At 39.1% G+C, this 12,164-nt stretch overlaps 1 protein-coding gene across 1 annotated transcript in view; it reads left to right on the top strand.

Moving 5' to 3' along the window:
• The window catches only part of LOC119427679 (interleukin-31 receptor subunit alpha), a 36,457-nt gene that overhangs the window by 17,644 nt on the left and 6,649 nt on the right, over window positions 1–12,164 (top strand). Inside the window, exons 6-10 of the mRNA XM_037695315.1 lie at window positions 6,604–6,686; window positions 6,892–7,123; window positions 7,453–7,641; window positions 9,459–9,563; window positions 9,825–9,971. Of these exons, the coding sequence (XP_037551243.1) occupies window positions 6,604–6,686; window positions 6,892–7,123; window positions 7,453–7,641; window positions 9,459–9,563; window positions 9,825–9,971 (756 nt within the window). The remainder of the gene's footprint in view (window positions 1–6,603; window positions 6,687–6,891; window positions 7,124–7,452; window positions 7,642–9,458; window positions 9,564–9,824; window positions 9,972–12,164) is intronic.

The raw sequence follows: 12,164 nt of genomic DNA, 5'->3' as shown, positions 1-12,164 counted from the left end.
TAGATGGCACTCGAGTAGTACGGCATGCCGTTGTGTCATGTAATAGGTAAAAGTGGCTAATACAAATAATTGTTTTAGGTGGTTATCTTGTTAAATTTCAAAGACATGCGCAGCGTTCCTCCTTCCTGATTTCCTCCCTGTCTGCACGCTCCTGGAGCACCAAGGCAGCAAATACTTTTGAAAATGCAGCTGATTTGACCGTCAAAGTGCATTTATTACGGAAAACTTAAACTGAGACACACCTTTACTATAATTTCAAGCAAACAAATAATAGTTTTTAAGTGTTAATCTTGTTAAATTCTTGTTAAAGTCCTCTCGTGCACACTCCCGTGACCGCCATTTTGCAGCCAAACGATTTTTGGCACAACACCGGCCCACATTTCCGGGTTGTCAGCGGTGACGTGTAATAAATGCAACGTATACGGCGAAGCGACTTATTTATGGATTTTTCCACTTTATTAGACATATTTGGACTGATGTGATTTATAGGGCGGTGCGCCGTGTATGGCGTAAAATACGATACTCCTTTAAAGCCACCAAACAGTGCAGTGCCCTCCAAGTTGGCAGTGACTCTGATTCAGTCGAAGGAGTTCACGTATCTTGGAGTTCTTTGTTGACAGATCTGCAGTAATGAGGGTGTTGCTTCAGTCTGTCGTGATGAAGACACAGCTGAGTAGAAAGGCAAAGCTTTTGATTTCCTGGTATATTTATGCTCCGACCCACACCTGCGGTCATGAGGCATGGATCATCGCCATGACTGAAATTTGGCGTCTCCTGTTGGGAGGCCGGGCGTAGCTTTAGTTAAGATGAAGAGCTCCATCATCGGCTGGGAGCTCGTACTAGAGCCGCTGCAAAACTTCACCCCGTCAGAGCAAGAGTCTCAAAGTGACATGATTTCTTTTGCTAGTGAAGTGGCACAAAATTGCCTTCAGAGGAGTGCCTAACCATAATTACAATATTTTAAAAATAATTAGAAAACAAATATTTTGTTCTGGTTTAAATGATCTCTGAATAAATGTGAAGTTTTATCTTGTGTTGTAAACATTGCTGCAGTAAACAATTAAAACCTCTTTCTTTCTTTGCTGTCACTGAAAGCTAAAAGTGTCCCCATGTTCCATGTTGTAAAAAAAAAAAAAAAATGATCAGGTGTAGATTTAATCACATTTATTACAAAGTTTTGGAGAAAAGTCAGACCCACAGAGAGTCGATACACTACAAGTACAGAACTTATTCATGTCTTGCCCTGTCTGAGTTTCTGACCCGTTTGGCTGACTGGAATGAAAAGTCACCAAAGCATTAAAATATTATTAACAATGACCTTAAAGTAATAAAATAATTATAAGGTTATCAGTATGGTAAAATAACACTGAATATATCAGAAAGCAGATTGATAAATAACATATTTCCACCACATTCCTCCCTCTGAGAATCAAATTAATCCTCACAAAATGGGAATATACGGTATATTATCCATTGTCTACTTAAGGCAAAAATAATGACTACTAAAACACTAATAAGAAAAAAACAAACAAAAGGAAAACCCTCAGTCATCTCTGAAATTTTAACAACATTCATATTTGATGTAAAGGGTATATGTGGCAACACAAACAATTGAACCAATGAAGGATAAACAAAAAAAAACAACACAAAAAAATCCACACACAAAGAAATCTCAGTGAATATACGGTAAACAGTGATATACTGAAGTCTCTTTAGCAAATGTCAATTAATTCTAAAGAGTCCTCCGTGGTCTGAGGGGCCTTAAAAGTGCTTTGTTGGGTCTGAAAATCAGTCATTTACTCATCTTAAAACTCATGCATCAAAACTGCAGAATAACCACACTGATCTTTAAGTGGTTCCCAACACAAGTCCTTGAGGGACACCATCCTGCATGTTTTAGTTGTTTCCTGCTCCAACACACCTGATTCAGTGAATTACTTAAAGTTCTGCAGAAGCCCGTTAATCACTCTTCCATTCAAATTAGGTGTCAAAGCAGGATAACAATTAAAACATGCAGGATGGTGTTCCTCAAGGACCATGGTTGGGAACCATTCCTTTAGGTAACTAGGTAAATCTTAGAGGTAGTTCTTAATCTTCATTAGATACAATTTATTCTTCTCCCTTTTGTTTATTCCAAAACTCAAACAAATTTATCATCTTTTACTAAGTGAACCTTCTATCTGCAAAGTTTGTTCTCGAACTAAATTTTATTTTGTGCATTACTTTAAACACTGTAGCTCTGGTGATTACAAACAGCATGAGAAAAGTAACTTAATTAGGGGAAGGTCAAAGCTGAGCAGGATCCAGTCTGAATTGTTCCCCTCAGGTCAGTGGGCAAAATGCCTGTTTTTATCACCTCTGACAGCCGAATGACCTCATTGCATCACATCCGTCTCCTTCGTTGTCATCTATCCAGGGGTCCAGTTCCATCTACGTCTCCTTCAGGGAACTGGACAGCTGTATGAACAATTCCAGTCTTGGCCACGCCGCCTCAAGAGGTCAGACAGTTCTCACTAAAAGTTCTCAGTGCATGCAGGCAAACGTCACCTCACGGACTCAGAACAGAAGAGTGGACAGAGTCAAACTTCTCTTTTCGTTCTTCCTCAGCTTCAGCTCTGCTGCTCAAATGCCATGATTGAAACATTAAAGTGTCTCAAAGCATGGTTTGACCTCAAGAGACCACATACGTGTGGGTCACTGTTTCTCAGTGGCCGTCGGCAGAAAAGTTCTGAGGTCTGGAACATTCACAGCTGGACCCTGTCTCTCTGGAAACCCTGACTCAAACGGTTTCCCCTGATCCTCTCAAAAAGTACTGAACAGAAAAGAAAGGGTTAAAACACAGCTTCATATAAGTGTTTCTTAACTGCAGTTATGTTTTTAAAACATCTGGATTTTCTTCAGTGAGCATGATTTGTCCCTCAGATCCAAAACCGAGTCAAACGAAACGAGGACAAAATACAAAGTTATGCTACAATGACAAAAATCATTAAACGATCGATTTGGTAATTGAGATCTGTGTGAAACTTCTCCTTTCATCATCATTTTAACTGTGTCAGGATCCCAAGTAAAAAAACAAAAACGGGAATGAACTTTCATCTTTTTTTTATTTAACTAGATTTTGAAACTCCATTTGGATCAAAGTCTCATTTGCAAGAGGGACCTAGGCCAAAAACCTTTTGCATCATAATGCAGACAAGTGCATGGAATAAACAAAAAAACTGATTTGATGCTTGGAACAACAGTGAAAATATAAATAAAAATGCACAGCATGCTCCTTTACACCGGAGTATCCAAAAGAAAACACGTGGTCATTTCACTGGAAAAACTAAATATACAAATACAAAAATCAAGATGTGCCTAAAACTGACTGAAAGATGTCCTGTTTACTCATCTGAACCTGGCAAACTGCTGACAAGTGTAAAAAAAATAGCAGATAAACAGTGATTAGGCTTAACAGGAGCTCAAAATTACAAAATCCCTTTTTCCGTTTGCAACAATAAGACATCAAAACGACAGAAATCAAATAATTGAACAAATAAAAACAACTCTTTAAATGTGTAATTAGATGTGCCCATATCTGCATAAAATGAGACTTAACAAAGATAACTGATGGTTGCTCTCTTCTGCTTAAATAATGAATATTTACTAAATATTTCTGTTTCTAATCATTTGAATGTTTATTCCTTAATTTTAAGTATTTTTGTATTATGGGAATTTTTCTGTTTTTGGAAGGAATGTTAGTAAAATACAAGTACATATACAGGAAAAAAAACACGTTTTGGTATAAAGTGAATCTCTACTAAAATTGAACAGACCTGATAGTTAAAACTATATAGTTTTTCCCACTATCATCACCTTTACGTAATTTTCAGAACAAAGAAACAGCACACGTTGTTTAAAGATGGTCTAGTCCCTCGTTACTTCGCCGTTCGTTTAGCGTGGACTCGCTCTATCGCGGTTTTTCAAAATAAGATTGGACATGACACACAACTGTCTGATTGATCTGAAGCTCTCGACCTTGACCTCTCTAAGTGGCTTTAAACATCTGTTAAGTTCTTGGCAAGAACCAATGCAGACATGTTCCTGTTTTTAGTTTTCTACACCGCCTTACAATCTAGCTGTTTTTTTGTTTGTTTTTTTACTACTTTTTTCCTTTTGACTGTTCTTTTGGTTGCCATTTTATTTTAATTTGTAAAAAAAAAAAAACACTATATACCTCTTTTATGATCGTTTATTATTGTCGTTGTTGTCCACCGTTGTCATCGTTCTTTGTTAAAATCAGGTCTCTCTTGTAAATGAGTCCCCGAGGCTCAGTGGGATTAACCTGTACAAATAAAGGTTGAATGAATGATGGATGAGCCGCACGATCTGCATGAAATTTTTATTTAAAATAAATTATTTTAAATTATTTGGCACCTCCTGTACCTTTGTGCAGCCCACACTGCAGGATAAACTTCCTGCTGCAGCTGATCGGCTGATCACCGTGCAGGGCAGAGAAGTGGGTGTGGCCAAGAGCACTTGCAGGTGGCAAAGAGCAGAGGAGGCAGGAAGCTGAAATCATGACATTCTGTGCTCTTTTAGAGCGTTTAGAGCTTAGAAACATTGTTTAGAATATTGCAATAGTGTGGGAAGGGTTTAAAACACCTTTATATATAAATACTAAAATAAACTACTACCTACTACTTGTACTACTATTCCTACTTAGCGTTTTTTATTTTATCGCGGGGCTTCAGGGGACAGATCCCAGCGATAAACGAGGGACTACTGTTCTGTGCTGTAACCATTAACCTATATCTATGTAAATCTTAACAAATGAAGGGACAATATTTCAATGGTCTCGACAAACCAAAGGATTAATTTACACAACTTGTCTTTTAACACGGCTGAAGCTGAAACCAGTTGTGCAGCTCTCAGAGAGAACGCCACGGGCCAAAAACACACAAAAGAAAACTAAACTGACCCAAAACCTGACAAATGCATTCAGTTGTAAAGCATGAATAGAAAACAAACACGGCAGGGAAAAATAAATGAATAAATAAACTCAGAAACATTAAAAATAAATAAGTCAGTGAGGACAACTACAGGTTTTAATAGGGTTATCTTATATTTTAGTCGGCTAAACTACTAAACTAAACTGCTCGGGGGGCCACAGTTACTGAAAGCCAAGAGCTCAGGGGCCGGACATCTAGCGGTTATTGTCATTAAGTTTGTTTTATGGTTTAAAATCTAGTTTTATTTCAAATGAACCCATAGGTGGGCCGAACTGAGCTCACCTGTGGGCCTGATCTGGCCCCCGGGCCGCCAGTTGAATAGTCCTGCAAGCTTCTCTGAACAACTATTCCTCACGTTAAACAGGTGAATTAAGCTACTTTCTCTGTTGTTTTTGTTTTTTTCTGTTTACAGCTAAATTTCTTGTTTTGTTCTACACAAATGATCTGAACAGTATCAAATTATCGAAACAAAATCTAACCTGTTTAACTCTTATTTTCACCAGTTTAATTATAACTTTAGCCTTCAGTTCACGTCTTAATGAAAAAAGTTTTCACTCCTCAGTCGGTGATTGTTGTCCGTTACAAGTTCTGTATGAATGTATCAGGAAGCAGATCAATAAATAAAATATTTCCATCACATTTCTGATCAACATGTGTCTGCCTCTAATGAAGTTAGGAATTACAAATACTCACATTACTGTAATTAAGTAGATTTTTTGGGTACTTGTACTTTTATGAGTATTTCTTTCAAGTGTGTAATTTTACTCATACTTAAGTACAATGTAGGCCATGTAATCTACTTTACTTTTAAAATCAGAAGTTGCTACTGAGTACAACCACAATTTGAATTAATATTCAAACTGTTCATCTGTCTGCTGTTCAGTGTATTTGGAAAAGTTTAAAATACCGGTTCAAAAACATTTTTGTCCTTTAACAAACAGAATTCCTGCTTTTTCTACATTTGTTTACAAAAGAAATTACCTTAGTCTAATTTTTCTACACTTTATTGTTCATCTGAGGAATGAGCTTTGAATGTAACTATTATATACAGTAAATCAAACTGAATGACTTCTATTGACAAAACAATAAAACATCAATTGGTTAAAAAGTAATTAATACTCTGTGTAGTTTTGAGAAGAGTACTTTGTACTTAAGTATTTTTATACTATAGTACTTTATAGTACTTTTACTTGTAATTGAGTACAATTTAAGCAGTGTAACAGTACTTGTAGGGCAGCTGTGTGGATGAGTGGTTAGAGCAGTCGTCCTCCAATGCGAGAGTTGGGGGTTCAAATCCAACAGCAGTCACATGCCGAAGTGTCTCAGGGCAAGACACTGAACCCCTCATAGCCTCTGATGTGTGTCCCATCAGTGTATGAATGTGATAAAGCTCTGATTAGTCTCTTCAGAATGAGTTGTTCAATTATCTTTGTGTAGATCTAGTAGAGTGCTGTATGAATGAGTAAATGAAGCACAGACTGTTGTAAAGAGCTTTGAGTACCTCGATAAGATAGAACGGTGCTATATAAATACAGTCCTTTTTGTACTTGAGTACAAGTTTTCAGTACTCTTTCCACCTCTGCCAATGACTGAATTTGCTTCATTTCACCAGCCCCGTCTGCAGCTCCAACCCTCTGGAGGCAGGTGAAGCACTCCAGCAGCTTTGGATGGAGACTCGTGTCTCTGCTGTGGAAGGTGTGTGTTCACATGTGGGGGGGGCTCTTGAATAATAGATTAGTTTTCTGTGCCTCCTCACTCTGTGCTCGACAGTTTGCAGTGTAATAATCTATGGATGTAATAAGTTTTCAGTCATCTCTCACATTTTTATTTTTTATGAAAATCCTTATTGCGTTATGGGTGTGTTCTACTTCTTTTTCTCTTTTTAATTGTCTGCATTCAGCCTCTGCCTCACTCTCTGGCCCGTGGCAGAGTTGTCTTCTACAACGTCTCCTGTGAAACAGAAAATGCTCAGGTTCTTGGTGATCACGGGAGCTGCAACAATTTGCATGGTGTGAATACTTCCTGCAGCTTGCATCTCCCCTCCGGACGATGCTCCTGCGCTCTGACGGCCTCAACCTCTGCAGGGCCTTCACCACAAGCTCGAATCTGGATCCCCGTTGTCCCAGAGACAGGTAACATTTCTACTGCTCCCGAGAGCCAGACACAACTGTTCTAGCATCAGGTGAGACAGACGACAGGTGTGCAAAGCAGCTGCTGCCTTGCCTTGTAACGTTTAAGCCTCTGTATTTATATAAGTCTGTAAAGACTTGTATTTTTTTTTTTTTTACTTGTATAGTTGCTTTGTGCAGAGATCAATCATTTGCAGCGAGTCAGACTCTTCTAAAAATTTCTCTGACCTTCTCTTTTGTGTCGAACGTTGACGACGCCAAGGACAGACGATCCAAAATGTGCTGTCATTATTTGAGCTACAGCTTCATTGTCGTCTTTGTTCTTCTCTCAGAGCCACCAGCCCCGCATCAAATCGCTGCCTCTCCGCTGAATGACTTCAGCTTGGAGGTTCGGTGGACGTCCCCACAAAATCGATCCGTGAGCGGGTTTGTTGTCGAGTGGTTTGCTGTCAGAGAGAAAAGCAGCCGCGTCCTTCACTGGGAGAAGCTGAACAGTTCCTGCACGAAGCTGCTCATCACTGGTAACCCAACAGAACCTGTAACACAGAAACCCCAGTTCAGAAAATGTTGGGAAGTTGTGTACGAGGTGAATAAAAACATAAGCTCATTCACAATGGAGCATAGTAAACATCTCAAATGGGGGGGAAAAAATGAATGTTTTAAAAGAAATACATTAAGGGACAACAAAAGTAAGTGGTACTGATAAGAAACAGCTAGAGGAGCATTTATCAGCTAATTAGCTTAATTAGCAACAAGTCATTAAGAAGCCTGGGTTTAAAAAAGCATTTTAGAGAGACAAGACTTTTAGAGGTAAAGATGGACAGAGGTTCAATTTGCAATAAAAGTTGTGAAACAATTTCAGAATAATATTCCCAGTATAAAATTGGGAAGACTATAAATATCCTATCATCTACAACTCATAAAAACTTTCTTTCGGCTGCTCTTTTCTCCAGGGGTCAACATAGTGAGCAAACGCATGAAACATTTGACTTTGGGTTTACACCAGATGCCCTTCCTGATGCAACCTGGGCTCAATTCAGTTCAGTTTATTTCTATAGCACCAAGTCACAACAGAAGTCGTCTCAGGGCACTGAACAGAAATATTCATATATAAAAATAATAATTTAACATTATTTATGAGGAGCAGACTGATTTGAATTTAACTCCATCACAGAACTCTCATCTTGAGCATGAAGGCGACAGTGGAAAGGAAAAACTCACTCATGAGGAAGAAACCTTTAGCAGAACCAGGTTCAGGACAAGTGGCCATCTGCTTCAACCAGCTGGGTTTGAGAGGAACAGATACACAATGGCAGGTAGAGAATCACATGTTAAGATAGAAATAGTATCAAATGAAAACTATTCAGTTGTAACAAATCATTTAATTCGTTGTTTCATTGGCTCAAACCCACAACCTCAGGACTGTGAGAGTGCTGCACTGACCACCGAGCTGCTGCAACTTATGTCTATAGTTCATAACATTATTAAAAGATTTAAATAATTTAACCTCCAAAGGACAAAACTGAGGGTAGATATCGGATGCCATCATCTTTGCCCCTCAGGGGCCACTGCACTAAAAACAGGTCTGATTCTGTTCTGGACATGGGCTCAGGTACACGTTTACCAGTTATTGTCTGTAAACACAGCTTGCCATGCCGTGCACGAAGGCAGGTTCCAGCTCTGCTATACAAAGAAGAAGTCTTACAGTATGTGAACACCGTCCAGCTACGCTGCTGTCTCTCTGATCTAAATTTAAAATGGATCGAGTCAAAGTGGAAAACTATTCTGCGTCCAGATGAGTCAACATTCTTATTGGAAACCACAGAAAACATGACCTTTGTACTATAGAGGAGAGGGATCATCCAACGTCATCCAGCATGTTATCAGCACACAGTAAGCCTGCCTCGCTGATGGTAGAGGGGTGCATTAACGCACTATACACTTCTGGAGCGCCATCAGTGCTGAAGGTTTTAGATCAACATATGTTCTCAGAAAATACCCATCAAAGAAGAGCCAGAACTGTTGAGCAGCTGGAATCCTCCACCAGACAACGTTCCCTCCAACAGTGGTCTCCTCAGTTCCTAAACGTTTAGCCGTTAAAAGACGAGGGCATTCCTCACAATAGTGAACATGGTCCCGTTTCAGTTTTTCTTTGAGAAAGGTTAATGTCATCAAATTCAAAATGATATTCATTTTCTTAGGTTAAAGTTTTGACATGAATTCACGGGCAACTCTCGTTTTTATTTGCATTTTACACAACGTTCCAACGTCTTCAGAGCAGAGGTTGTATTCTCATTTCATGGCAAACGTAAATTGTTTTGGTCTTTGTGTTTTTCAGAGGACGTGAAGCCGATGGAGCGTTACACAGTTTCTGTGAAAGCTCTGTACGGGGACCACGGAGCAGAAACGTATCAAACACTCTACATTTATACACGGCAGGGCGGTGCGTGATCTTAACAGGGAAACTTGTACTTAATAATATCCACGTTAAACCTAAAAGTAGATTCAAGTTAGTTTATAACTTTGTAAACAAACATTAAACATAGAAATAGAAAAGGTTAATGACTGTTTGAACTTTGTGACCATTCAGTGCTCAAGTTATTAAATTTTTAGACACAGCAAATAAATGTGTTAAATACAGCTCAGCGCCCACATTTACTTTAATGAATAAACGCGTGAGTTGCTCACTCGTGTTTCCCCACAGCGCCCTCTGCTGGTCCTAATGTGAAAGGGCACCACATCTCAGGCAGCTCAGTGGAGCTCCGCTGGACCGCTCCGCCTGTGGAGCAGCTTCATGGCTTCATCTGCAACTACACCCTCTTCTACAACTCCCACAACCAACCAGCAAGACGTGAGTGACATGCAAATGTAGTGTTTTATTTTTATTTTTATTGAACGTCTTGTAAGAAAGGTTTGTTGAAACAGAAAACTTTTCTGTTGGGGTCATAGTGTTTGAGAAACGTTCATGGAAAACCTCCATGTGCCCTGATGAGCCAGATAACCAACATTTATATCATCAACTTGCAAAAGAAATATGGTATATAATTGTTTTTAAATATATTTTATGTGTTATCATTATTACCCAAACACTGAAATGTAAAGGTAGACAGTAAAGTTTTTGATTTTGTGTGTTTCTATCGATTCAGTTCAGTTTATTTCTATAGCGCCAAGACACAACAGAAGTTGTCCAAGGGCACTGTACAAAAAAATAAAAATAAAAATCACATACAAATAACAGCCAATTGGTAAAAGTTATCGAGCAGATTCAGTGAATCTTCATTTCGTTTGCAGTCTCCCATCCTGAGCAAGCACAAAGGAGACAGTGGAAAGGAAAAACTCCCTTTAAACAAGAAGAAACCTCCAGCAGAACCAGGCTCAGGACAAGTGGCCATCTGCTTCGACTGGCTGGGTTTGAGAGGACAAAGAGGAACAGATAAATAGAATGGCAGGTGCAGATGTAGGTCCAGATGCAGGTGCATGTGCATGTGCAGGTGCAAGTCCAGGTGAACCCCCTATTGGAAGAAAGACAAAAAAAGCACATTAAGGATAGAAATAACTACAAATACAAAGCAGGTAGAGTAAGTAAAGACAGCAGCAGAGTGAAGAAATGTGGTCAGTTTGTCCTCCAGCTGTCTAAGCCTATAGCAGCATAACTAAGGAATAGCTAAGGAAACCCAAGCCAACCCTAACTATAGGATTTATCAAAAAGGAAAGTTAAGTCCAGTCTTAAAACTGGACAATGTGTCAGCCCTATAGGCAGAAACTGGAAGTTGGTTCCACAAGAGAGGAGCCTGATAACTGAAAGATTTTCCTCCCATTCTGCTTTTGGAAACTCGAGGAACCACAAGTAAACCTGCAGTCAGAGTGAAGTGCTCTGTTAGGAAAATATGGAACAACAAGTTCTCTAATAAAAGATGCAGCTAGGTTGTTGAGAGCTTTGTAGGTTATTTTGAATTATATTCAGAATTTGACAAGGAGCCAGTGGAGAGGTGCTAAAATTGGAGAGATATAATCTCTCCTACAAACTCTCATTAAAACTCTGGCAGCAGCATTTTGGATAAACTGAAGACTTTTTAAAGACAGTATCTTGGTATAATGAGAATAAAGCTTGTTCTGATTCTGTTAGCAAAATATCTCATGAAACACTGGGCAGCTTTTAATGAAACATGTAGAAGACTGAATTTAGATCCAAAACTAAATAACTTTTTGAGTCAACGCTACTCAAAATGACTACTACAGCCAAGTTACCTTCCATCCATCCATTATCTTTTACCCGCTTCTTCTATTTTGGGTCACGGGGGTCACCGGTGCCCATATCCAGCAATCACTGTGCCAGGGGTGGGGTACACCCTGGACGGGGCCAAGTGACCTATAAAACACAAAAATGGCCATAACTCTCAGTTTTTCAGGTATTGACCTAAACTTCAGTGTTGTAGAAGTTGAGACTGATCTCCAACAACTTGTCAATTTCTCTGTCTGTTAACAAAATATTTCATGAACCAGTGAACAGATTTCAATAAAACCATAAAAGTCCATGCTCAATAATCCAGGTATACAATTCAACAATTTTCAGTCAGGTCGTCTGGACAGTTTCTTTTTTTTTTTGCTGAAACGTTTCACCTTCCATCCAGAATGCTTCATCAGTCAAGAAAACACACAACACAAAACTGATTCTTCCCCCAAACAGCTTACTCCAAAGTGGATTTCAATAAAACTGTCTGAAAGTAATCATTGGGTATCCTGATGCATGCTCAATAATCCAGGTAGAAAAATCTAAAAAAGTTAAATCTGGTCCTCTGAGCAGCAGGACCACACTTTCCACAGAACAACTGTGTCAACTCTTGAAACTGTGCCTGCAGTCAACCTACTTCACATATGGGGAGCAATATTATAGGCAGAAACATGGGTGTGCTATGGGGTCTCCAGTTTCTCCTATTGTTGCCAACCTGTACATGGAGGAGGTAGAAAAGAGAGCTTTGACATCCTTTTCAGGGACACCACCAAGTCATTGGTTCAGGTATGTTGACGACACCTGGGTTAAAAT

This window comes from Nematolebias whitei, chromosome 21 (genome assembly GCF_014905685.2).
Source record: "Nematolebias whitei isolate Nwh7 chromosome 21, NemWhi1, whole genome shotgun sequence".
Classification (NCBI taxonomy): Eukaryota; Metazoa; Chordata; class Actinopteri; order Cyprinodontiformes; family Rivulidae; genus Nematolebias; species Nematolebias whitei.
Note: the sequence above shows the minus strand (reverse complement) of the source record. Positions and strands in the feature narration are given on the sequence as shown.